At 34.7% G+C, this 26,356-nt stretch overlaps 2 protein-coding genes, 1 long non-coding RNA gene and 1 gene segment (V, D, J or C); 3 read left to right on the top strand and 1 right to left on the bottom strand.

Moving 5' to 3' along the window:
* LOC141364420 (immunoglobulin kappa light chain-like) overlaps nucleotides 1–18,294 on the top strand; it is an 83,053-nt gene extending 64,759 nt beyond the window's left edge. Inside the window, exons 5-6 of the mRNA XM_073869107.1 lie at nucleotides 16,564–16,597; nucleotides 17,972–18,294. Coding sequence (XP_073725208.1) covers nucleotides 16,564–16,597; nucleotides 17,972–18,294 — 357 coding nt within the window. The remainder of the gene's footprint in view (nucleotides 1–16,563; nucleotides 16,598–17,971) is intronic.
* LOC129434451 (Ig kappa chain V-III region MOPC 63-like) lies at nucleotides 578–16,025 on the bottom strand. The segment is given in 4 exon segments: nucleotides 578–900; nucleotides 2,027–2,061; nucleotides 15,552–15,873; nucleotides 15,977–16,025. Coding segments are annotated over 4 exon segments (729 nt in total).
* Nucleotides 6,573–8,443, top strand: LOC141364254 (uncharacterized). The gene is made up of 3 exons (XM_073868423.1): nucleotides 6,573–7,439; nucleotides 7,686–7,787; nucleotides 7,980–8,443. Exons 1-3 carry the CDS (start codon nucleotides 7,196–7,198, stop codon nucleotides 8,360–8,362), a joined length of 729 nt encoding a protein of 242 aa, XP_073724524.1. The 5' UTR covers nucleotides 6,573–7,195; the 3' UTR covers nucleotides 8,363–8,443.
* A 5,120-nt stretch (nucleotides 18,295–23,414) lies between the features above and the next one.
* On the top strand, nucleotides 23,415–26,356 carry LOC129415994 (uncharacterized). Of its 2 annotated transcripts, none has more exons than XR_012369929.1 (6): nucleotides 23,415–23,824; nucleotides 24,249–24,291; nucleotides 24,913–25,038; nucleotides 25,175–25,240; nucleotides 25,306–25,404; nucleotides 26,201–26,356. It is a non-coding gene; the product is annotated as an uncharacterized lncRNA (long non-coding RNA). The 2 variants fall into 2 exon arrangements; XR_012369930.1 differs by having other exon boundaries at nucleotides 24,917–25,038.

Raw genomic sequence — 26,356 nt, forward strand, 5'->3', positions numbered from 1 at the left:
TTAAGTCATTGTAGGATTTCATTCTGAATACAATTACAAATGTACACTAAATTCCCTAAAACCCTTAACAGCATTGGGGGTTGAATAATTTTGAACACAACTGTATGATTTATATTATTATTGTACTACAGTTTAATTCACAATATTAAAAAAATATTAAAAATATTAAATAATCACTCATATAGAGAAACATCAGTAAGTATCATTTAGTCAACATCTGTAACACAGATACTGAAGGAGTCACATGAGAATCAAACTAAACACACCAATCACTTCATGTTCAAGGTTCTTCATTTGACTGACAGTTATGTAAAATTACTTCATCTGCAGGTGTTTTCATGCTTCATTGAGTCAGGTTTATTTATAAAATGTGAGCTTTCATATTCAAAACAGGCAAAATGAGTCAAAGACATAAAGATACAATCTGATTTTATTTGATGAATTGTCATACAATCATGAGTGATTAAATAAAGCAGACATAGACTTGTGTTGTTTGTGAAAAGAGATGTGAGATGAGAGAGAGAAACACAGTTAGTCTGTTAGTCTTGATGTGAGACAGAGGAGAGAGTGAGTGGATCTACTGTGAACATTGATCTCTCCTCAATTCTCCAGTGACTTTATCACGCTGGTCTTTCTGTGTGAGCTCACAGCTGACTGAGATCACTGAGCTCCACTCCTGCTCAGAGAGAGTCAGACTGCTGCTCCAGCTGTACAGACCGTCCTTCTCCAGGAGAGCAACACTGCTGTACTGAGACCTGCTGCTGATCCCGTCCACCTTCCAGTTCAGACTCCAGTCTGAGGGGAAGCCCTTGTTGGCCACACACATCAGTGTTGCTGCTTGCTTTGTGGAAATCTCTTCACTGGACGGCGGCAGGACGATCACTTTAGGGGGACTGTTGGCTGACAATCACATCAATAATCAATAACTCACACAAGAAAGAAAAAATAACTTCACTCTCTCTGCGTTAAACATTAAAGATCATAATAAATGAAGAAAGTTTAGGTCTCCTGAAGAATGTTTTAATAGTTGCATTATATGGCTAATATCACTTTTGTCATGTTCATCGGAAGGCTTTGAATCACTGAATTACTTCAATGAAAATATAAATGAAAATATTTAGAGGCGGTTTCCTGGACAGGGTTTATATAAATAAAGGATTAGGGCTTAATTATATAAACACACTTTAGTTTTAACAAACAAACCTTACAATAAACATTACTGGTGTGCACATTGAGACAAAACAATGGCACTGATATGTTAAGATATTTCAGTGAAACCATTTTCAGTTAAGACAGCTCAAACATACATTTTAGCATGGGACAAAACTTAAGCTCTGTCTGTGAAACTGACCCACATTCATTATTGTGAAAGAAAATATTAAGAAATTTGAAATATTGTATACAGGACAGTCAGTTAAATTCTTGACAGTTTTAGTTTAATACTGTGTATAAATGTATAACATTTATAAATAATATTAAAATAATCTATTTTTACAGAATACAAGTTTAGCATACACTTAAAAATCATTTGTGACATTAAGTCTTGCACTTGATAACGCTTTCTAACTTGAATTTTAGTCTAAATTAAATTCTAGTGAATATGAAATCAATCTCATTAAACAAACAGCCCAATAAAAATCTGTTGTAAACAATAAACAAGCTTGAAATTTGAAAAGTCTAATTTACTGTTTACCAAATGCTATAAATATATTTGTAACCCAGTTAGTTTCAACTTCACACCAAATAATAAAATGGAGCTGCACTTTGTTAACAAAACATAATTTGAGCCTAAACAAAATAAGACTGTTGAGTTTATATAAATGTAATATCCACAAACTTTTTTAAGTATCTATATGTACAAATGATTAAACACAAACAAATATTAGTAAAAAAACAGGGTGCTCTATATCTTACTAATACAAATAAATATGCTAAACATGCATCACTTCTTGTGTTTCATTCCTGATGTATATATTTAGAAACAGTTATTTATTGTATTAAATGTATTATTGGATTCTTTACTTACTGCCAACATCCAGTCTGGTGCCGCTGCCGAAAGTGTACCACAGTGATACAAACTAATAGAGCGACTGTACAAAAACCTCTACACACTTGACTGAACACGAACTACAGCAGAATATACAACATTTAAAAAAAGTAAAATGCCAAGCACAAAACTAGTAAAAATTTTCGTTTATCATCAGTGTATTTTCTGCAGTTTTCACTCAGATTCTTTTAGTTTTCATTTATTTACTTGTGTTGTGTGAACACTTTATAACTCTTCAACCTGCATACACATTCCTGCAAATTTAGATAAATTAATTTTGAATATTTTGAACATTTGTTTTTATTTTTATTCAAAACTTTATATTTATTATTTATATACGATTCTATTATTCAGAATATTTTGGCATGCAAGTCCACATTGAATAATGATAGTGTAGTAGCCTGTATGAGCAGAAGTTTCCTGTCGTCTTCTTTGCATTGTGTTGTCATGCTTCAGTGATGTGTGAGTGTTTATAGTGCTGTGAGTTTAACACTTCATGACTGAGATCAGAACAGAACAGAATCTTCATCATCACACAAACCAAAAGAACAACAATGACTTTCATCATCATCTTCATCTGGACACTTTTTATCCAAGGTATAGTTTTTTTTAATAGAAATGTTAAACTATTGAAAGTGTAATGTGTAAAGTTAATGGTACAGTGTGTTTTACTGTAACAGGTGTCAGTGGACAGATAACTGTGACTCAAACTCCCGCTGTTAAAACTGTTCAGACTGGTGAATCTGTCACAATAAACTGCAAAACAAATACACAAGTGAGCAACGGTTGTACTGGTTCATATACTTGTATGGCCTGGTACCTGCAGAAACCTGGAGAAGCTCCTAAACTCTTGATTCAATCTGCAAGTCAAAGACTCTCAAACACTCCATCAAGATTCAGTGGCAGCGGATCAAGAACAGATTTCACTTTGACCATCAGTGGAGTTCAGACTGAAGATTCAGGAGATTATTACTGTCAGAGTTATCATGATGGTTATGTGTTGACACAGTGATAAAGAGTGATACAAAAACCTCTTTCAGTCAGACTCACAGTGACTGCACTCATACACCTTTAATAACACACAACACTGATCACACAAATACCACTTATGGTCAACAGAAATAATGCTAAGGTTTATACAGGTATGTATTTTTGATCAAATAAATTTAGAATGAATTGAATTGAAATTTAGAAAAAAATGAATTTCTCTTTTTTTCGTAGATGGTCGCCATTGTAAACCATCGTCAGCAGCACCTCCTTGTTAACATACCTGACAACTTTTCAAAAAACCTTGAAGTGAGATTTTGACAGGGGTGATATGCCGCGCACGCAGCCACACACGTTGGTGGCTCAGATATCAGAGAATTGGAAATAATGTGATGTTGTATCCTGCATTCTGGTGGTTTGTGGAGGCCCAAAGCCGTTGATAGGGACAGCCTACTGGAGAAGGACAATATTGTTTACATTCTGTGAGGCAGAAATAGCTGAAGATCCACCCTAAGGAAATTTTGAATGTGATGTAGATGTAGAGCTAAACATTCAACCAGAAAACTATTGTTGTGCCTAAATGACTGCCTATGTACCACAATAAAGCCTTATTTATAGACCAGTAAGATTAATGTTTTTATTAGAATGGTAAGAGATATGTCAGCTGAGTTTTAAAATTTAAAATATATGAGTGATTACTAAATTGGACGACATTTCATTGTTACATACTTATTGTTACATGTTACAGGGCCAGATTTACTAAATGGGGCAAATTAGCACGAGAGCGCAATTCCAAAAAAGCGGAGTGGTACTATCTGTGGGCTATTTACAAAAAATTTGCAAATTAAATAACACAGTTGCAACAGCTGATTTCCATAATGACCAACAATCTAAGAGCAGCGCAAATTGGTTCAGGGTCATAAATAAGCAGAGCTGATGCTCTTGTGGGTGATCTAACACTTGATGAGCTTGAGTTCAGCACCACCGACATCTTAGCTGAAAATTTGGGGTGAAATACCAGCTAACGAAGCCGTAGTACACTGAAAAGAACCGGAAGACAAAAAAAATGAAGAGTTACAGGAAGTTTTGAAACACCTGCTATTGTGTGACTTCTCCCAGTTACTATTTTATTTACTCCAGCAAAAAAATGACATGGCTTGGAAAACAGTATTTTTTAAATAATATGCTCCTCGGACATTCCAAATAAACTGTTACATGTTAAAATATCCTCTGCGCTGATGTCTCTCTTATCAGCAACGATTGCAGCCATTTTAAGCTCAAAATGACATGCGTTTTCAGCATTAAATAAAGGCTCATATACCAGTAATATCACACTCGCAAACATTAGTAAATCACATTGCGTGAATCGTTTAAATAATATGTAACGCTTTATATTACGCAATGTGCTTACCTGTTTGTAACAACAGAGTACCTCTACAGTATGTACTTGTAGGTATATTATTTATACTATTTATAGTATTTTGTAACTACAGGGTACCTATTGTAATATTATGTGTCATGTTTGACTTAAGTCTATGGGTAATATGTTCTATTGATTTTTTGTTATAATTTTAGTTTGATTTTTTTCATATTTGCTACTTACCTGATGAAAGTGTATTGTATAGCACATTTTTATATCGTTATAGACTGTATTATAATAGCAAAAGTGCAGCTGCTTTAATTAGATTATCTTTGTTTTAAGGCAAGTAGGCCTACAGCAAAAATAATAGCAACTTGTACCTCTTTGATCTGTATACAGTGGGTATGGAAAGTATTCAGACCGTTTAAAAGTTTTCCCTCTTTGTTTCATTGCAGCCATTTGCTAAAATCAAAGAAGTTCATTTTATTTATTCTGTCATCTTGAAACAGACATGTAGACATGTTTGCAAATGTATTAAAAAAGAAAAACTGAAATATCACATGGTCATAAGTATTCAGACCCTTTGCTGTGACACTCATATTTATCTCAGATACTGTTAATTTCTTCTGATCCTCCTTGAGATGTTCTACTCCTTCATTGCCGACATGGATCGTATATATCGACTGTACACAATACACTTTCATCGGGTAAGTAGCAAATATGAAAAATTCACAATAACATCATTAAAAAATCAATACATAATTTCCCCATAGACTTATTGCCTAAGTCATACATACCACATAATCTTACAATAGGTTCCCTGTAAATACTTATAGTATAAATAATTTATCATTTTCCATATTCTTTTCCCCTTATTACCCCAAATGTAACATATTGTTACCTTACACCTAAAAGTATGTACTGTAGAGGTACTCTGCTGTTACAGGTACACTGTAAATTCGTTTTAATGACGCGGTACATTGCTGGTCGTAATATGAAGCGTTACCAAAATATTTCCAAGCATTTTTTAACAGATGAAGAGTAGATGTCAGTAGATGTGAAAATAAACAGTTTTAGTCAGGTGTTATTTGAAAGATCTGCTTAACTGAAGAGCAATAAAAATAATTTTGTGTCTTATTGTATTGGAACCACAAGGTGGAGCTCGTGGACAAACATCAGATGTCAGACGTCAGAAGAAAACATTACATAAGTGAATGTAGATAAGAGAATAGAAATCCAGGATTTGATTCTGTATCAAAATATCTGTGACATTAACAGTAATACTGAAATCCAGTGGTGGTTGATGTTCCTCAGACACTCATCTATGATAACCTGTATGATCTTCAGTAGGCATGAGATAGGACTGATTGTCATTGATCTAAATATGTTTGATCTGTGATAGAGGAGTTCAGTAGAGATGTGTGAGATCTGAAAGTGTGATGTTACACAGGTCTGAATGTGATGGTTACATATCGACGTTTGGTCATTGCCCCCTGGCGTCGAGTTCCGAGGCAAAAGGTACCCCCTTTGCGTCACTTTTCAACGTAGAGGGCCGTCGTATACACCGCAATGCAAATCCCTCATCTTCGGATTTTGACGCGGCCGGGGGTCAACCAACGAATCTGCCGTCTGTGGTGGAAATTTCGTAACATTAATAATAATAATGATAATAACTTGGCTAGATTTGTGTATTATCTTGCGAAAAAAACACACCAGGCTTTAGGCTACAGATAGACTTTTTAATGGGTCAGACTGAACCTTAACGTCGGATTTTGACGCACGCAGTGGCTGCAAATCCGTTTTATTTGATAAAAAATGATTTGCCCAGTATATTTGTAATAATGCTTTGATATAACCGCACCAACTAACGAAGTTTAATGATATCGAATTATATATTCCACCGTTTAGTTTTAATTTCTGTTCGTACATCCTCCGCCCAAGATCCAACGTCCAATCAGAAACTGCTGTAGAAAATAATAATAATAATAATAATTATTATTATTATTATTATTATTATTATTATTATATTATACGCATGAAAATAGACCGACCAATAACGCAGTGGCTGCCAATCAAATTTAATTTGATAAAAAAACTATTTGCCCAGTATATTTGTAATAATGCTTTATGATAAATAATAATAATAATAATAATAATTATTATTATTATAGTAACAACAACAACCGTAATAATAATAATAATTGTTCCTGCCTCTTACCCTACTTCACGTTGGCCAATCAGCTACTTCAGCTGTGACACCTCATTGCGCGCCTCGATTCCAAGCACCTTTGCGATTTTCTACTTTCATACGTAAGTATTGGACTCAATCTAGAATTAGATATATTAGGTCTTACTTTATCAAAAACAATCAGCTCATATCATAAAGTTGTTGCTGTTGTTGTTGGGTAATATTTTAGCGCACTGTGTGATGTCGTGACATTGAGATGGACATAATATAACCTTATTATATGTGCGCATGGTGCTATACATATCCATGGCTTGAGGCATTATTGATGACAACATGTAAACACAATCTATACTCTATGTGTGTTTGTTTATGTGTAGTGTAGTTTAGTTATCAATTCTGTACCGATTTATCTTTCTCTTTTTCAACAGGTTCTTAAATTCAATGTTTCATCTAATAATTAGTAGCTGACTACAAAAGGCACTTTTAAGAGCCACGTTTGTATTGTCATTTTCCCTGTTTTCGTTTTTGTATTGTTCTCTCTCCCTATCTATTCTCCCCTCTCTTCTCTTAGTGGTGTGTTTGTCCCTGTGCACTTTTATTTGTTCTGTGCGCCATGTCAGATCCTAAGCGGAACCAACTTTTGGACGAGATCAACTGTCTTGTCAACCAGGCAGAAGACATGGATGAACTCCAAAGGCTGCATGAGGTCACCAGCATGCAACAAGAGGCATCATCCATCCAGCCTCGCATGCAACAAGAGGCATCATCCATCCAGCCTCCAACTGTGAAGTGGATTAAGAGGGACAGTGAAGGGAACATTGTTTATGGGAGGCCAAGATTCTCCAGAAAGCAAGCAGGTAAGACCTTCTTTTCATTCATGTTAATTAAGATCTCTCTAGATCTATGTTTACCTTTTGAAATGATATATAAACATGTCACTAAGTCATGGGTGTGAATTAGAAAATATATGTAAATATGGGTAAAATTCTACATACTTACTATACATACTATAAGCAAAAACAATATGCTAAAACTTTGTGTCATTATGTTTGAAAGGCAGCCATGTATGTTTTAAATTCTTAAGATGTTTTTTTCTGCTACAGCTGGTCTTAGCCACAGACAAACGGGAAAGACTGATGTTTCCCTTTCCAGTGCTCCGGAAACCAGTGTGGAAATGACTGATGACTTTTCTCACATAAACGCTGGTATGTCCTATATTGTCCCTGCACTGTAAAACAGTACGTTCATTAATAATAGGAATGTAATACACATTTCATATTTGTATGTAATACGATAGATAACACAGTTATTACAAACTTCAGAATGAATGTTGTTCAGCGATATTCTCTTTTGTTTAATAACCTGTTCTTTTTAAATACTGTTCATTGTTTTAACAGAGAATTTCCTACAAGTGCTACAGCGCTCACTGGGTGAAGGTTTTGATGACCAAGAAAAACCACTGCAAGCCTCCAGTGATTGGTCAGTAAGAAAAAGTCTTGTCTCAGGGTGGTGGGAGAAAGTGAGACCCCGGTTGGTGGATAAAATGGTGGCTAAGCAGCATGTGGCAAGTCCAGTCTGCCAGAAATGTTACCTCAGTCCAGCCATGATCCACTGTTGTGAGTGTCGACCACACCCCTTCCTCTGTGCCCGTTGTGACATCAGCATCCACAAGGCTCAAGTCTTCCACAACAGGGACTCAATTACAGATGGTTTCTTTCAGCCATTGCCTCCGACATCCTGTTATGTGGAGAAGGTTCTTACCCAGTGTGGTAAGTGGTAGTTTTTGAGGGTCACATTTTCTCATTTGTTTATTCCAGTTATCACCTGGCAAACTTAAACAATAAATAAATAATTTCTGATCAGGCAATGAAGCCATGAAGAATATCTGGTCTTTTAAAACCACTTACCTGTCACTCCACCCTTTAGAGTGGGGGGTGAAAATTTGATGTGCAGGTTCAAATTAATATAACTTTGGCATTTTTTGGTCTAAAAGACTAATCTTGGTCTTGTTTTAAACAATGTAAGGTTTTTCACTGATGTTTCTGGAGGTGAAAATATTTAACAGAAAAATTGTTAAAGCAGTTTAAATTTATTATAATAATTAAAAATAATGCAATAACATATTAATTTGATTAATAAAATTATAAAAATGAAAATGTTTCACAAAAGTAATAATGTAAACATGAGGCCATATGTCTCAAGCAGTTGTGATCCAAATTTTAAGTTAAAATCACAAAAAATAAGGTTTGTGTAACACTTTTAGTGGTTTTACCAACAACGGCCACTAGATGTCAACGGTTTGCTGCATTCTCTTGTCACAGATTGATAAAATACTGTCACTGCATTATTATAACTGCTAAAACGTTTTGAAATATGAAGCTTCCAATGATATATAGTTTGTCAACATTTTTGAAGATTTATAATATGATATTAGAATTATGAATATATAAAATTAATATGCATTCCTATGGGGGGTGGGGTCATGTAACTAAAAACTGTCACTACATTATTTCTAACATCAGATGACCTTGAAATATAAAAACTACATTCTGAGAGCTTTCCAGTGATATATAGTTTATCAAGATTTTTGGGGTTTAGGGTGGGGGTTTAGTGTTAGACATATGTAAAACAAATTGGGCCTACATGTTGGCTTGTGACCTTTTAGAAATTGACTCTCACTACGTCATTTCTTTCCCAAAATTTTTATGAAATATGAAAACTACACTCTAAGAGCTTTCCAATGATATATAGTTTGTCAAGATTTTTTAGGTTTAGAACAGGGTATTACTGCTATAAATATGTAAAAACATATTGGGTCCACCTGTGTCCGTGTGATATTTTAGAAACTGACTCTCACTACGTCATAATTTTCCAAAAATTGTGATGAAATATGAAAACTACACTCTTAGAGCTTTCCAAAGATATATAGTTTGTCAAGATTTTTAGGTTTAGGATAGAGTATTAGTGTTATAAATATGTAAAAACAATGTGGGCCCGCTTGAGGGCCTGTGACCTTTTAGAGAATGACTCACACTATGTCAATATTTTCCCAAAATGATGATGACAAATGAAAACTGCACTCTTAGAGCTTTCCATTGATATACAGTTTGTCATGATTGGATAAGAATTCATATGCAAAACACTGAAGTAATTGTAGGCATCCCACCAGTGGGACAATGTCATTTAGCAGGACATAAATGTTTTGAAGCACACTCTCTTCATAAAGTAATCAATTACTCTCCCTGCATAATTTATTGTATAAAACACTGCTGAAATATGTATTCTAGAGGCTTAGACCTTTCCAAAAATATATAGTTTGTCATGATTCAATAAACATTTACATCCAAAATATTGAAGTAAACCTAGGTGTTCCTCTACAGGAACAGTGACAGTTAAGTGGTTTAACATTGTATAAGGTTTCTTCATCTATATAGATTTATGTTAAAGAACGGTGCAGAGACTGTTAAAATGTTGCCAGTAAGATTATTTCTGTGTACAAGGTACTTTGAGTACCTTTATGTGTCTTATTCTGTACTTAAAACATGAACGCAATTTAAATGCAGGCGTCTCGTCAGAACTGCAAAATATGCAAGTGAAACTGGACTAAACGCAAATAAGGGTATGATTTCATGTTATATTACACGTGATATGAGGTAGGGTATATAATAATTATATTTTATGAATGCAAATTAAATGCAAAACTCTTAAAAAAGTGGCTAATTATATGCAGCTGAGGGTTTTTTTTTTCAATCTTTTTGTTTGTGTTCAATACAATTAAACAAGAAATTAGTGTAAACAATGAAATGAGTTGAGCATTTCGGTCAGCTGATTCGTCTGCGTTTGCTCGGATTCAAGATCTCCAGATGATGTATGCAGCTCGTAAAAATTTCGAATGTTTCAAGACATCGCCAAGACGTCTTGCAGAGATATTGCAGACGTCTTACTTTTCAATGTTCGCGGCCGATCTACAGAAGATGAAGCGATATTTAGCAGACGTCTCCGCGACGTACGTGTGCTATCTGGGAACTGAATATTACTTTCTAGCCCCCCCATTCGGAGCACGTTTTAACTCGTACGGTGGCTGTGCTATGCCAAGGTTAACATGGCTTCCAGTACAAAGCAAAAGCAATGAAAAATAATGAACAATTTGCAATGTCCTTTGCCTGTGATCCGTCACAGCACACAGATTTATGATGAATGTGGAAAAAGTCAGATTTTCATGATATGTCCGCTTTAAATAACATACAAAATGCAACAATAAATGTAGCTTACACACTTATCGAAGCAAGGAAAAATATTCAAGGGGCTGTTACACTTGGTATTAAGATGTGTTTTCGTCGATCGGATCACAAGTGAATGAGAGAGACACATCACGTTTACACTTGGTATTTAAATCCGTCTCTTTTGTCCATTTTCGACTGCTTCTCTCCAGATTACTGAGGGGAACTTTCACATGCTTGTTAAATGAAACTACAAAAGATCAGAGGTTTTAGTTTTATCAATGAAAGGCTAAAAATAGCGCTGTACACTGTGTGTTCGTGCTAGAGGTCAGAAAAGATGTAAAACATTTATCTCAGTACCTCAGATTACATATGTATGTATTTTAAATAGCAGATTCCACACTTACAATAATACTTTGATTAGTTGGTGGTAGTAATTACACATGAATGAGCACATACTTTTGAAAGAACACATGGCTTTTTGCTAAGAATTAACTCAAAAAAACTACACAGTGGAGCTTTAATTCAATGAGCCAAAACGGATGAATTTAAGATTAAATCTTCTTTTCTTTAGGCTGCTTCAATGGACAACTTTTCTTCTTTTTGCCATTTTCTGGCTGACTGGCCACCAGAGGTGGAAAGAGTACTGACAAATCATACTTAAGTTCAAGTACAGTTACTTCCCAAAAAATGTAGTGTGAGTACTGTGTAGTGTGAACAAGTTGTGAACCCTCAAAACAGTTTTCTCTGTCCCAAAATCCAATCATCGGCCGTTTCTCAAACAGAAGGCTGCATCCTCTGGAGGTCGCATATGCAGGCTGCATACTTTACCAAGCCTGGTTTATTTCAGTTAACTGGGCATTGGATTCAGAGGTCATACGCATATTACAACAATTTACTAATAATTAAGTATAATAGAAAACTTTATAGTTGATAATTTTCTGAAATAAGACAGTTTTTATGACGTATGCAGCCTGCAAATGCGAGGATGCAGCTCTCAGTTTGAGAAACAAGAAATTCTGGCCGTCATGAGCAACAGAACAGCTGTGGGAATGCTGTGAATAGGTATGATGACAAAATTTTCAAACCCCAAAGCTTAAAATTTGACTAGACAAAGCAGACATTTCCCTTTACAAAAAATCCATTGAGGATTGAGAAAGTTATGATAATTTTAATTTTAGAAATGAAAAGGAAAATGTATATATAGATGTCAATGGAAGCTATTTATTCACATGTTTTTTCTTGTAACTTTCTCATTTCATCAGATATTTGCAATGAAATTTTAACAGACGGTACAATTTTAATAGTTCTTTCAAATGAAATCATGAAAATTGACTGTTTATATCAGTATGGACATCAGACCGAAAACAATTAAAAATAACTAATTAATAAGCGTTCTTTCATATTCATAAAAAAATTCCCACAATACAAGCAAAGACAACTTTATGAATTCATATTTTATACACCATTAAAATGCAAATATACATTCATACTTGTTTTTTCATAACAATTAATGATTGGTATGACAAATATACTGGAGTTGATAACAGGCTATTGTACAACCAAGTCATCCAAGATGACATCTGCTGCTATCGGATAGATGGACACATCAGTGTCATGTACATCAAATTCATACCCCTCTCCACTCATGGCCCAACAGCCTATTTCTTTTTTTCAGTTTTGAGTTTTCCCATTAACAAATTACCCTGCCGGCACCCAAATCCCACGCATGACATATAAATGCCCCACCCCTCTACCACACAACAACTCCTTGATCAAGCTCATTTTTTTGGGGGGAGTTCTAGAAATGCTTCCTCGATCTTGTCTACATTTAATTCTTCAAAGTTTTTCTCTAACACTTCCATTCTTGTTCACTTTTCTTCCTTTCTTTTGTGGCTTGACGTTTGTGCAATTCCTCCTGTAGCTCTCCTTGCTTCTTCCTCCTCTTTCTTCTTTGTATGACCCCCAGCTTCACTGCTTTCCTGATGACTAGCTCTTGTTTTTCCTTCTCTAAACTGTCCAAATAGTCCACAGTGTTGTTTTGCCGTTATCACATTTTACAGGACAAGTAGCAGATGGTGGCATTTGGAGCTTTCTTCTTCAGCGCACTAAACATCCCATCAGCTCTTCACCATCCATGTTATGTGATCTTGCCGAGGCTGTCTCGTGTTTTACTTTCTCTGTCACTGTCCATATATCAACAAAGTATTGTTGATACTGTTTATCAAGTACTTAAATTATTGCTCTCATACAGCTTTACATCATTTGAGTGAACATGACTGTGTCTTTTGGTGGTTGTTGCAATTTCTCAAGGATTTTGTCTGAAGCATTCAACTGATTTCCAAAGAGGTCTGTTGTGCAAGTCAGGAATTCAGCAGGTGAGCGTAGTTGATCTTTCAGGTTCTGCACAGTGTCTTTGATCATTTCAATACATTTAATGTAATCAGTTTGGTCATCTGCACCAGTGTAGAATTTGGTCATCCAGGGTCCAGTCAGAAATGTACCAAGCAAACCCAGAACTTGCATTTCAACTTGTCCAGCTGTAGAGTTGAAGTTTTCAAGTATGTTAGCATGCAGGCCTCTACAGGATGTTCCTCCACAGAGATATGACTTTAGTGTGGCATGATGACTTGACAATATTCCACATACATGGCAAAGAATGTGCAGTCTATTACCTCTGTAGCATGTGATGAGGCCGAGAGGGAGATTGTTGTGATCCAGAAAGACCTTAAAGCCACGAGGGTCACCCTTGCCATCCATGTACCTTATGTTATTTATTTGAACCACAATGTTGGCCCAAATGCAGTCTTCTCCTTAATTTTCCCAGTAATTCCCATTGATTTCTCAATCTCCTTCAGAGCACTCTTTGTCTTTGAAGTCATTGTTTCCAGAGGATGAAGGTTGCAATTCAGCTCATTCAGGGCCTTGTTCCAAGATGCACAGACTAAACGAATGGCTGCATGATTGGCAGCACAGCGGTCAGTGAGCGTGTTTGATATCTTGTTTTATGTGTTTTTTATTTGTTTTTCTGTTTTGTTATAATAAAGTTGTCATTGTTTTTCCAATCTGTCTGCGCTTGGGTTCGTTCTCAGTCACCCCTTGACAGTTACAGTCCCAGTCTGTCTGCCTGCATGTTTCTCCATGTTTTCTTGTTCATTATCTATTTGGACTTCTTTTCCCATCACCCTCATCACTCCCTCACCTGTACTGTGTTTGTGTTTGTCCTCACCTCCCATCAATCATCATTATCATGTCTATATATACTCTGTCTGTTCTCCACATTGTTGTCCATTGTCAAATGTTATGTGTGATTTTGGATTTACTGTTTATTGGTTTATAATTAAAGTTTATTTGTTGATTATATTCATCCGTCGTATGTTTCCTTCATCCTCCACCGCATCAAGTGACAATAAGATCAAATTGAAAATAAGTCATATAAACTTGCACCTGGCATGAACGCCGTGCTTCAATTGACAACGTTTCCAACTTTTTACAATTTTCAAATACTCAAAGACTCTCAAAGACTGTTTTCATAAATATGGGCGTTGCGGTGGATTTTTGCTTGACAATGTAAATGTGATTTTCACTTCACACTCCCAGTCTCACTGTTTGATTGTTAAATCATCTGAACTGAAACAAACCAGTTTCACTTCTCATAAATGAAGGCATTAGTCAGTTATGAAGTTATTTGCATACCATTTTATAATTCTCATAAACATTGAATCGTTTCCTAATGGATTGTGCAGGACAATTCATAAAGTATGAAGTTTTGTTCTCGTCATTGGTATGAACACTGAACTCATTGAAGAAATGTTGTCATTGCAAACATCACCTGTTGCTACATCTGGTCATAATTATTCAAAGATCATCAGATCTGCTGTCGTACTGCTTTCTACTGAATTACAAGTGAGGAAAAATAATTTCCTCTCTTATATTCTCATTTGAAGTTAAGGAGTCTGTGTATGTTGTGCTCTTAACAGCTTCATTATTTATTGGGGACTTTGAAGCAAATAAAGCAGAAATTAGTTTGATATTAAACCTAAAATCTGATCATATGGTAAAATAATTTTAAACTCCTGCACTCCCAGTGGCATCAGTATGCATAAGCAGTTTGGATAAATGGTTATTAAAATTGTCTGCATTTATCATCATAAGTACTGACGAATTTTGTGTGTCTCCTCTGATCAGTGTTGTGTGTTATTGTGTTGTATGATCATCTGAAGCTGTCTTTTATCAGTGAGCACAGGAATGCAGATGATACAGGACGGAAATGGGGGTTTTGACCGAGTAATAATTCCTACATTTTTAATCTTACACATGAAGTATAATCACATTATTTCCAAAAATCCCATTATAATCACATTATGAGGGTTCAAGCAAATGTGGTCAATAATACTTACTGACGTTTCTCTATATGAGTGATTATCATCAATTAAAATATTGTAATATTAAACTGTAGTACAATAATAATAAAATTAATCCATGTTGAAGCTGTTTTAACACAGCAGAAATTGATAGATATACAATAAATGAATGAAACGATTTATAACTATAAAATGATTGTTATTTTATACTTATTAATGTATAATTATCTATAATGTTGTTATTTAAATACTATAGTACAAATAAATCATCTGTAAGTATAATAAACTATCAGCATCATCATCTGCAGTATCTGTCAGGTGTATAAGTGCAGTCACTGTGAGTCTGACTGAAAGAGGTTTTTGTATCACTCTTTATCACTGTGTCAACACATAAGTGCTACTAGGCTCATGATGACTCTGACAGTAATAATCTCCTGAATCTTCAGTCTGAACTCCACTGATGGTCAAAGTGAAATCTGTGTTTGATCCGCTGCCACTGAATCTTGATGGAGTTCCTGTGTAACGGTTTGTTGCAAAATATATGAGGAGTTTAGGAGCTTCTCCAGGTTTCTGTAAGTACCACTGTAACCAATCACCATAATAATTACTATACACTGCACTGCTGACTTTACAGTTTATTTGAACTTGTTGTCCTGGTTGAACTGTTATTGATGGACTCTGAGTAAGAGTGTACTGTCCTCTACACACTGAAAGAAACAACAAGAATGAAATATAAGACAACACTGAAACAAATCAATATTTTACTCTTCAATGAATTAATGATGATGATCAAAATGTTACAACACAAACCTTGAGTAAAGACTGTGAGTGTCCAAATGAAGATGATGATGAAAGTCATTGTTGTTCTTTTGATTTGTGTGATGATGAAGATTCTGTTCTGTTCTGATCTCAGTCATGAAGTGTTAAACTCACAGCACTATAAACACTCACACATCACTGAAGCATGACAACACAATGCAAAGAAGACGACAGGAAACTTCTGCTCATATACACTATCATTATTCAATGGACTTGCACACAATAAATATTCTGAATAAAACTAAAATGTTAAGCAATAAAGAAATAATAAAGTTTTGAATAAAATTAAAACATTGTTGTGCAAAATTAATTTGTGTAAAGTGCATGCGTATGCAGGTTTAAGAGTTACAAAGTGTCCACAAAAACTGGAGAAAATACAATGATCAAGCAACAAACATGAAAAGATTTTGAAATAGTTTTTTTTTTAATTATTTAAATAAAAACATTCAGAGACATTCTTCGCAATATTTGTTTGTGTTGTGTGATGTTAGTGTTGCATATTCTGCTGTAGTTTGTGTTCAGTCAAGTGTGTAGAGGTTTTTGTACAGTCGCTCTATTAGTTTGTATCACTGTGGTACACTTTCGGCAGCGGCACCAGACTGGATGTTGGCAGTAAGTAAATAATCCAATAATAATTTTAATACAGTAAATAACTGTTTCTAAATATATACATCAGGTATTAAACAATGAATGTAACTCACTTTATTTAAGTTTATTCCATGATCTGTGGGATTCTGATTGGCTGGAAATTATAAAATAAAATCGTTTAGTAACTGAAAATATTTTTAGCCATTCGGTCAAATACTGCACTGTAAAGAGAAATACTAGTTTTAACTTACCTTTAACTTGACAAATGACCCTGGAAGAAGCGAGATGATCAATGACCTGCTATGTATTAAAGGATTTATTGCACTCCTCTTCACGTCGGGCGTTTGTGTAGTAAAAATTCATTAATGCACAACAGGCCGTTGATTATCCCTTACGTATTAATAATATATTGTGATCAGCTTATAATTTTGACTTTAGTGTTTTGGTATAATGTAATGTGTGACTAATCTTCATTTGTTCATAAAGTTTGTTGAATTTTCCAAACTGTTTCCAAAAATTGTTGCAAAATTTGTTAATATTTATATGGACCCCGACAACTAATCTTATTCTGTTTAGACTCAATATTTTGTTAATAAAGTACAGCTTCAATTTATTATTCAATTTATTATGAGATTTTAACTATAGGGAACAACAAATGGAAAAATTGAGATACAAAAACATTAATATTTATTAATAGTTTATGGTGAATTGTAACCGCACTTGTTTATGTGTTCATGTGTATTTAATCAAATAAAAAAAAATGTTGGTTGTTTTATCTGTAATATGAATGAATTTATATTCACATACAACTAAAATTTAAGTTAAAAAGTGTTTACAGAAGCAAAACTTATATTCTGTACAACATGTTTACATTATTTAGATTTTATATATTTATATTATTTACATATTACATATTATAATTAAACTGTAAATATGTTATAACTGCAGTTATTTGTACAATTTTACTTTATTTTACTGTGTCACTGTTACAGTGTAATTATACATTTAAGTACTGAGTAATACTGATTAACAACATTTACTTAGTACAGGATTGGGGTTTGGTTTAGGGTTAGTTGAATGTAATTATGCATAATTTACTGTAAGAATTACATGTGTAAGGCACTGTAAAATAAAGTGTTATCATTATTGTTTTTACAATAACCAATCATTTTCAACCTGACAAACAGTATTTCAATGAAATAAAATACTTAACGCCATAATGTGAATATGAACTTTCACCTTAAAAGAGAAAAATGATATTAGCCATATAATTCAGCCATATGATCAAATAACCTTAAAATTATTCAGGAGAACTAAATAATTATTATTTATTATCAAGACATTTTATTTTTAACACAGATTCTTGTGTGAGTTATTGATTATTAATGTGATTGTCAGCCAACAGTCCCCCTAAAGTGAGCGTCCTGCCGCCGTCCAGTGAAGAGATTTCCACAAAGCAAACAGCAACACTGATGTGTGTGGCCAACAAGGGCTTCCCCTCAGACTGGAGTCTGAACTGGAAGGTGGACGGGATCAGCAGCAGGTCTCAGTACAGCAGTGTTGCTCTCCTGGAGAAGGACGGTCTGTACAGCTGGAGCAGCAGTCTGACTCTCTCTGAGCAGGAGTGGAGCTCAGTGATTTCAGTCAGCTGTGAGCTCACACAGAAAGACCAGCGTGATAAAGTCACTGGAGAATTGAGGAGAGATCAGTGTTCACAGTAGATCCACTCACTCTCTCCTCTGTCTCACATCAAGACTAACAGACTAACTGTGTTTCTCTCTCTCATCTCACATCTCTTTTCACAAACAACACAAGTCTATGTCTGCTTTATTCATTCACTCATAATTGTGTGACAATTCATCAAATAAAATCAGATTCTATCTTTATGTCTTTGACTCATTTTGTCTGTTTTGAATATGAAAGCTCACATTTTATAAATAAACCTGACTCAATGAAGCATGAAAACACCTGCAGATGAAGTAAATTTACATAACTGTCAGTCAAATGAAATGAAGAACCTTGAACATGAAGTGATTGGTGTGTTTAGTTTGATTCTCATGTGACTCCTTCAGTATCTGTGTTACAGCTGTTGACTAAACTGACTGACGTTTCACTATATGAGTGATTATCATCAGTTAAAATATTGTGAATTAAACTGTATTCAAAAATATTATAAAAATCATCCATGGTGATTTGCATTTAAAAAACTAATACACAATGGCAATTAATGATAAGATTTACAACTATTAAAAATTAATTAATAAATAAGAAATTAAATGAATAGTTATGTATAAAGTTTTAAATATACTATAATAGAAAATAAATCAATAGTAAGTGAAATAAACTATCAGCATCATCATCTGTCAGGTGTATGAGTGCAGTCACTGTGAGTCTGACTGTCAGAGGTTTTTGTATCACTCTTTATCACTGTGTCAACACATAAGTGCTACTAGGCTCATGATAACTCTGACAGTAATAATCTCCTGAATCTTCAGTCTGAACTCCACTGATGGTCAAAGTGAAATCTGTGTTTGATCCGCTGCCACTGAATCTTGATGGAGTGTTTGAGAGTCTTTGACTTGCATATTGAATCAAGAGTTTAGGAGCTTCTCCAGGTTTCTGCAGGTACCAGGCCATACAAGTATATGAACCAGGACAACCGTTGCTCACTTGTGTATTTGTTTTGCAGTTTATAGTGACAGATTCACCAGTCTGAACAGTTTTAACAGCGGGAGTTTGAGTCACAGTTATCTGTCCACTGACACCTGTTAGAGTAAAACACAGTGTAACATTAACTTTTCACATTACACTTTCAATAGTTTAACATTTCTATTAATAAACTATACCTTGGATAAAAAGTGTCCAGATGAAGATGAAGATGAAAGTCATTGTTGTTCTTTTGGTTTGTGTGATGATGAAGATTCTGTTCTGTTCTGATCTCAGTCATGAAGTGTTAAACTCACAGCACTATAAACACTCACACATCACTGAAGCATGACAACACAATGCAAACTCACTCTCACTTCATTTACATCAGGGGTCGGCAACTGGCGGCCCGCGGGCCAAAAGTGGCCCGCCAGCAATATTTTCTGGCCCGCCGGATTATTTTTAAATCCTTTTTTTAATTTTTTTTTAATCAGAATTTTTTATTTTACAATAACAGTTTACAAAAATGAACCCGTGTATCATTCCTTCATTCGTTTTTTCAAATCAAAATCAAAAAGAAAATTAAGAAAAACGACTTGTTTTTCTATTATTTATTTCCTGAACTAAAATCAAACGACTCGTTTTCTGAATGTGCGCTCAGATCAAAAATAAAAAAAGGAATGAAAACGGGTTCCAACAAATTTTAATTGAACACCTTAGCAGACATATACCAATGAAATAAATTTAAACAGATCAGGTACTAACAGATTACATTTTAATAAGGGTTTTAATAAGGGTTTGAATAGCAACCATGCTTTCCTGTAAGTCTCATTCGCTTACAGTCCGACTTTTGAACTTTTTTCATTATTATTTATTCGCGTATAACACACTGACAAATAGCAAGAATGTCCTGAAAAAATGCGTATAATAGCTATCTTAACGGGCCGTTTTTCTCGTTCTCTTTCTCTACCAGCGCATCCGCGATCATAACTGTCATTAGAGTTTGAGCATACTTCTAAAACACAATCGATCAAATAATTGCAGAGGTATGACTTCATGAATCATTTGCAAATTTACTTCGTAAATCATGTCAATTCATCACGCGTGAAGACGTTAAACTCCGTGACATTGCAAATTACTGGAAAGTAATTGCTGGCTTTTAGAAATCTACTTTACAAAATATGATAAAAATAAACTCTTTTACTGCAATAATATTTTAACTAACACACTTTTAAAGTAGATTTGAAAGGAATACTGTTGTTTTCTGCTACTTGAACTTGGGGCTCGAGCCCGACCTAAGGTTCGACCTGCCTTCGAAAACAGCAAGTCTAGTTCGTTTACCGTTAATTATTAAGACTAAATGGGAAGGTAAATTCGTTAAAAAAATAAAAGTAATCCGCCAAAATATGGTTTTACATGTCTATTAAAATAAAGCCATTATTAATTTTCCTAACGCATAGTTCTTTGATCTTTACCTCCGTTTAAAACGTTATAAATTTGGCAAAGGAGGATGTTCAGCAATTTGAACAGCAACTCCGCAACCAACTCGGTTTATGATGGTGAGAAATTTGAGTGAGAGGCTTTGTCCTATTTAATTTATTATTTATATTTCATTATAAATACAATGAATACAATGTTAAAATAATATTTTTATTGGCACGAACACAATTTTTGTATAACAGTTAAAATTATCTGTCTCTTTTCGTTAGAGACATTTGAATGTGAGATTCTGGAAACGAAACGTGACGTTAAGTTTTGCGGACCCGTCAGGTCGGGAAATAAAGCGGGTGAACACAAATTAATGTATGAATAGAACCTTGTCGGAGCTGGACAAAAAACAGTCCAGCGGAGACCTCCTTAAACCTTAGGTGTGTATGTGTGTGTCCCGGATAAATATTAATAAAAAAAGGAATAGTTCAAAAGTCGGACTGTAAGAGTATTTCATGAGAGCATAAATTCCTGTAATATTACCACTATAGTACTTGATCTGTTTAAAATGATTTCACTGATATATTATGCCTATAAAGGAGTTAAATAAAAAAAAATGTCTAATCCAGTAAATCAGAAAACCCGTGGTGGTTAATTTTTTCATTTTTGTTTTTAATTTGAAAAAAAAAACGATCGAACGAATGATAAACAGACCCATTACCATGTTTTCAGCAATTTTTAATGCCGTCTTTCGTCTTTTAAATAGGAAATAAAGACAATGTTTCTTGACAAAAGATCAGATAGCCTATACTAGGCTAATTCAAAATAAGACGTAAGTGTGCCAACAACAGTTGGCCCGCCATCTACTGGCTAAAAAAAATATTGGCCCGCGGCCAAAGTTACTTGCCGACCCCTGATTTACATCGTTTACCTGAACAGACTTTTTCTTTTGAACATAATCAGTGACCTCTTCCTACAGTGAGTATTAAACATGCATTTTAAGTCAAACAGTATTTACAAGAAAACTTTGCAGGAAAATATGCACACAGTCCACAGACTCTACACACTGTACAACATATCTTATTCCACATTTTAAACAATGTTATTCGTTTTAATCTGTCAGCTGAAACACAATCTTAATACAAATGTTATAATTTAAATTTTGCATAACTTAATTAAAGAGGCATTACAACCCTGCTGAAAAAACCAGCTAAAACCAGCTTAAGCTGGTCAAGCTGGTTTTAGCTGGTTTAAGATGGAAATAGCTGGTTTTAGCTGGTCTCCCAGCCTGGCCAGGTTGGTCAAGCTGGTCTCCCAGGCTGGTCAAGCTGGTCTCCCAGGTTGGCCAGGCTGGTCAAGATGGTCTCCCAGCCGGGCCAGGTTGGTCAAGCTGGTCTCCCAGCCTGGCCAGGCTGGTCTCCCAGCCTGGTCAAGGTGGTCTCCCAGGCTGGCCAGGCTGGTCAAGCTGGTCTCCCAGGCTGGCCATGCTGGTCAAGCTGATCTCCCAGCCTGGCCAGGCTGGTCAAGCTGGTCTCCCAGGCTGGCCAGGCTGGTCAAGCTGATCTCCCAGCCTGGCCAGGCTGGTCTCCCAGCCTGGCCAGCTTAAACCAGCTAAGACAAGCCAGCCTGACCACCAAGCAGGCATGACCAACCTTCAATGCTGACATTGATACAATGTTGAAACAACGGTGAATGGTAAACGGTTGCAAAAGGTTAATGCAATGCTTAAAAATCAACGTTGAAATTTGGTTGAAATAATGTCCATACGGTGAATGGTAAATGGTTGTTTTATGACATTTTAATTTGTGAATCCTTTAGATAAAAATGTAAAAACTCATTTTATGAAAATACTTATATTTTTAAAATTTAACAAAAGTAATTGATCAAGTTAAAAATATATTAGACACTTGCAAATAAATCATCTTTGTATCTTTATTTTTCCCTTTCAAAACAAGTGCCTTTTTGGTAAATATTTTCTAGGTTGCTCATATTATATAAAGTTTAAGAAGCTACAAATATTTTATGTTTACTATTACATTGATTTTAACACTGGTGGGGCATGTGATTTCCATATGATGAATTCAGGAGATGGATTAGGCTATTTTTGTAAGCATTATTATGGTTGTTTTATTTTTAGTATATTTTCATCACAATGTCTAAAATATAACGTTTGAAATATAAATTTTAAGAATACCATTAATAATGTAATAACATCCAACCTTTTCTCGGCTTTCTTTACGGTGCCACAGACAGCTCCCTCAGCCTTTTGTAAGCAAAACATGCCCATGCGGGCCCACTGTGGGGTTTACTGTGGGACAGTGTGGACAGGGCAAACTCACACCACATCCCTAATGGGCCCCACACAGGGCCCATATGGGCAGGGCGAGCAGGCTCCTTATGACTTTTCCATTTGAGCCCCATGGGGGTTTTTAGTGGGCATGCCCACAGAAAACCCACACATGCCCCATATTTTTTTTTACTTTGCCCCCATTAGTTTGCCATAGTAGGGCCTAATAATTTTTTTAAATATTTTATTTTTAAAATAAGTATTATTATTAAATTATTAAAATAATTATCATTGGTTGTTATTATCTTAGCAGATAATTTTTTATGTTTATTGTTGTTGTTAAATCAAAAACCAGTTACTACACTTTTATTATAATAAAAAAAATTATTTTATTTTTTTATAAAGCTCTGTCCATTTAGAACAAAATGTGCATGCATGTTTATGAAATAATTGAACCCACCCCCGGATGAAGATCTAAAAAGCTACGTTTTAAAAGCACAATATTTCTGTTTATTTTAATAGAAGAAAAATTTATTGTTAAACAAGTTCTAATTTTCAGTTCTTCTGGACGTGGGACATCTCTTTTACCATCTTTATTGTTTTTTTTTAACATTTTGTCTTTTGTTATGTGTTATTAGCTATGGTTATTAGTCATGTTCGACTTCATGCTGCGCTGCGAGAACAGACATCATACGTTGATGACGTCAATGTATCGCGAGAGCGAGTCAACAAATTACACTCTCGCGGTACATTGACGTTATCAACCTGTCAGCGCAGCAAGAAGTCGAACACACGTATTTGCGGGCGCGCACCTCCGTCCTCGTGAGTTCAAAGTGGATTTTAACCGTTTACCTCAGACGACAGTTTTCATTTCTACGGCAAATTCTAAGGTAAGTTTTTATTAATTCCTGGTTACGTCATTAAAATAAGTTCACAGTTATGTTTGTTTTGTTTTTAGTAACAGTTAATTCGATATGACTCAAATATTCTGAACTTTAATGTTGAATGTTGATGCAGTGGTTTGACTGAGCTCGTGACGCATCTGAGCTAATGTAGTAAAGATCTTTTATTTGTCTTTAACTTACCTTCTATAAAAATGTGTTATCATCGTTCTTCAAATGTATTTGACATTGTTTAGTTAATTATAACGCAAGTTATTTAAATGTAGGGTTTGACGCGTAAATGTAAGGTTATTTAACTTACAGTACGGGCACACAGTTTACAGTAGCCTGTTAAAACTGTTAAGAATTTAAACAGAAGCCATCAATTCTGGATTAATAACTATTGTATATTTATGTTCACTTTTCTTTACAGGTCATTTTCTTGTTGTGTTTTGATGTTTTCCATTGGCTGAAGAGTAAGTATTACTTTGTGTTTATATTTGCATCCAAAACACAAGTGCTCAAAAAGTGCATATCTGGTTTATCATTGTCATTAGGAAAATATAAGAAAATAATTTAGGATACAATGGTTATTGTTCAGCACAGCAATTCATTTCTTTTGTATGTCACTATTCCTAGTATGTAGGCTTACATATTTCAAACCCTTTGTTTTCAATAGACAGAGACAAAAGTTAATTCATAGTTCAGAGTGGATGTTGACATAAGTTTTAGAGAGGCTTCATGTTGACATATAAAATTGGTCTTTGTGGTGGTGTACATAACAGCATTATTTTCTATCTTTATGTATTATGGTTTTAATCATAATTTTTTAAATGATGGCTATGTCCATGAGCTACCACCCACCATTGTAACGCACCACCAAGCTAGCATGTTGTAATAGAAATCAATCATTTACCATTTATTTTTGAAGCATCTCCCCTACAACATTACAATGCATTTAGTATTTGTTCTGTATTCAGGTCAAATTCTACTAATCATAATAACTAAGATACAATGTTTTGTATTTCACAATTTATATTTCTTTTGAAAAGGGGCCATTATTTGTTTTTTATTTTATTATGTGTTTTATATTGTAGGCAGATTACCATGCAATTTGAAGAAGTGTGATAAAATACACAGAGGTGAAGTCATGTGTCTTTCCAGATGCCCAAATCTGTACCACTCAAAAAGTAATGAAGTGACAGTGTACCATGACAAAAAATGTAAACATTCTTTATTTCTTTCAAAGTTGTACTTGGGCCACAGTTTTTTGTATTTCTAACCAAAACATTACATTTATGATTGTATACTAATGAAATATGTTTTTCTTTTTCTGAACTTTATCAAACGCAATGATAGATGAGCCTGAAGAGGAGATTTGGGAAGATGCTGTTTATAAGTCTTTGCTTTGCCAGATCACCTGTGGTAAGTTTGTAAAACATATATTAAAAATAGGACCAGACCATCATCTAATCAAATTTTTTGATCAGGTCGAGATGTCTGCTAACAAGATGCCTTGTTGGTCTGGACGAGTTTGAAGTCTCTCACAGACAGTCCAGAAGGTCTGGAGTCCATCTTAGCTTTTATTGGTAAGGGACTGCACAAAAGGCTGTTTGACCCACACGTAAAGCAACCACTCAATGTTTGCTCTGTTCAGCATCTCTTGGGGGGGGGGGTTAAAGTTGATATGACTATTCCGACCCTTTACTCAGTACTTAGTTGAAGCATCTTTTGAAGTAGCAGTTACAGCCTCAGGTCTTTTTGGGTATGACACAGCAATCTTTGCAACTCCTGGATTTATTTTTAACCAAAGCGATCAGAAGCACCATTCACTTCTATAGTATTCTTTTATCCTACTATGGAAGTCAATGGTGCTTCCGGTCAGTTTGGTTACAGACATTCCTCAAAATATCTTCATGTGTTCATCAGAACCCATCAGCAACCATCAAGAGAAATTGGAGGCAGCTGAGCTAAATTGCAGATATTGATGCATGATCTGTATAATGTAAATATAATATTTCTTTTTTCATACATTTGCAGAAGTTTCTAAAATTCAGTTTTTACTTTGTCATGGGGTATGTATTGTAGATTTATGAGGAAAATATCTAAACAATTACAGTATCATGCAACTACCTTAAAATTTAAATGTGAAAGGGGTCTACCCTGAATACTTTCTGAATGCACTGTAGGTGATCTTGATTGAAGCTTATTGTTTGTCACCTTGAACACAACAGCTTTCTTCCTTCATCAGATGGCTATGCTATGTTTCTAGACAGACCATTAAAGAACACACACACACCCTGATGTGCAATAACACGATTTTTTTATACATGGGCTAAAAATTCATCATTTTTGAAAATGAAATAACTTTTGTTTTCTCTTTAGATGCTTTCATTGGGTTTTAAGTACAGTATGAGCCAGAATGGAAGGGTGTTGGTGGCCATAAGAAGACTGTGAGCTAAACCTACAACAAAATTCATATTTGCAGTTTTCCTATACATTTTTTTTTATTCAGATGAATAAAATGACTTTTAAATATTA

Source organism: Misgurnus anguillicaudatus, chromosome 6 (assembly GCF_027580225.2).
Source record: "Misgurnus anguillicaudatus chromosome 6, ASM2758022v2, whole genome shotgun sequence".
Taxonomy (NCBI): domain Eukaryota; kingdom Metazoa; phylum Chordata; class Actinopteri; order Cypriniformes; family Cobitidae; genus Misgurnus; species Misgurnus anguillicaudatus.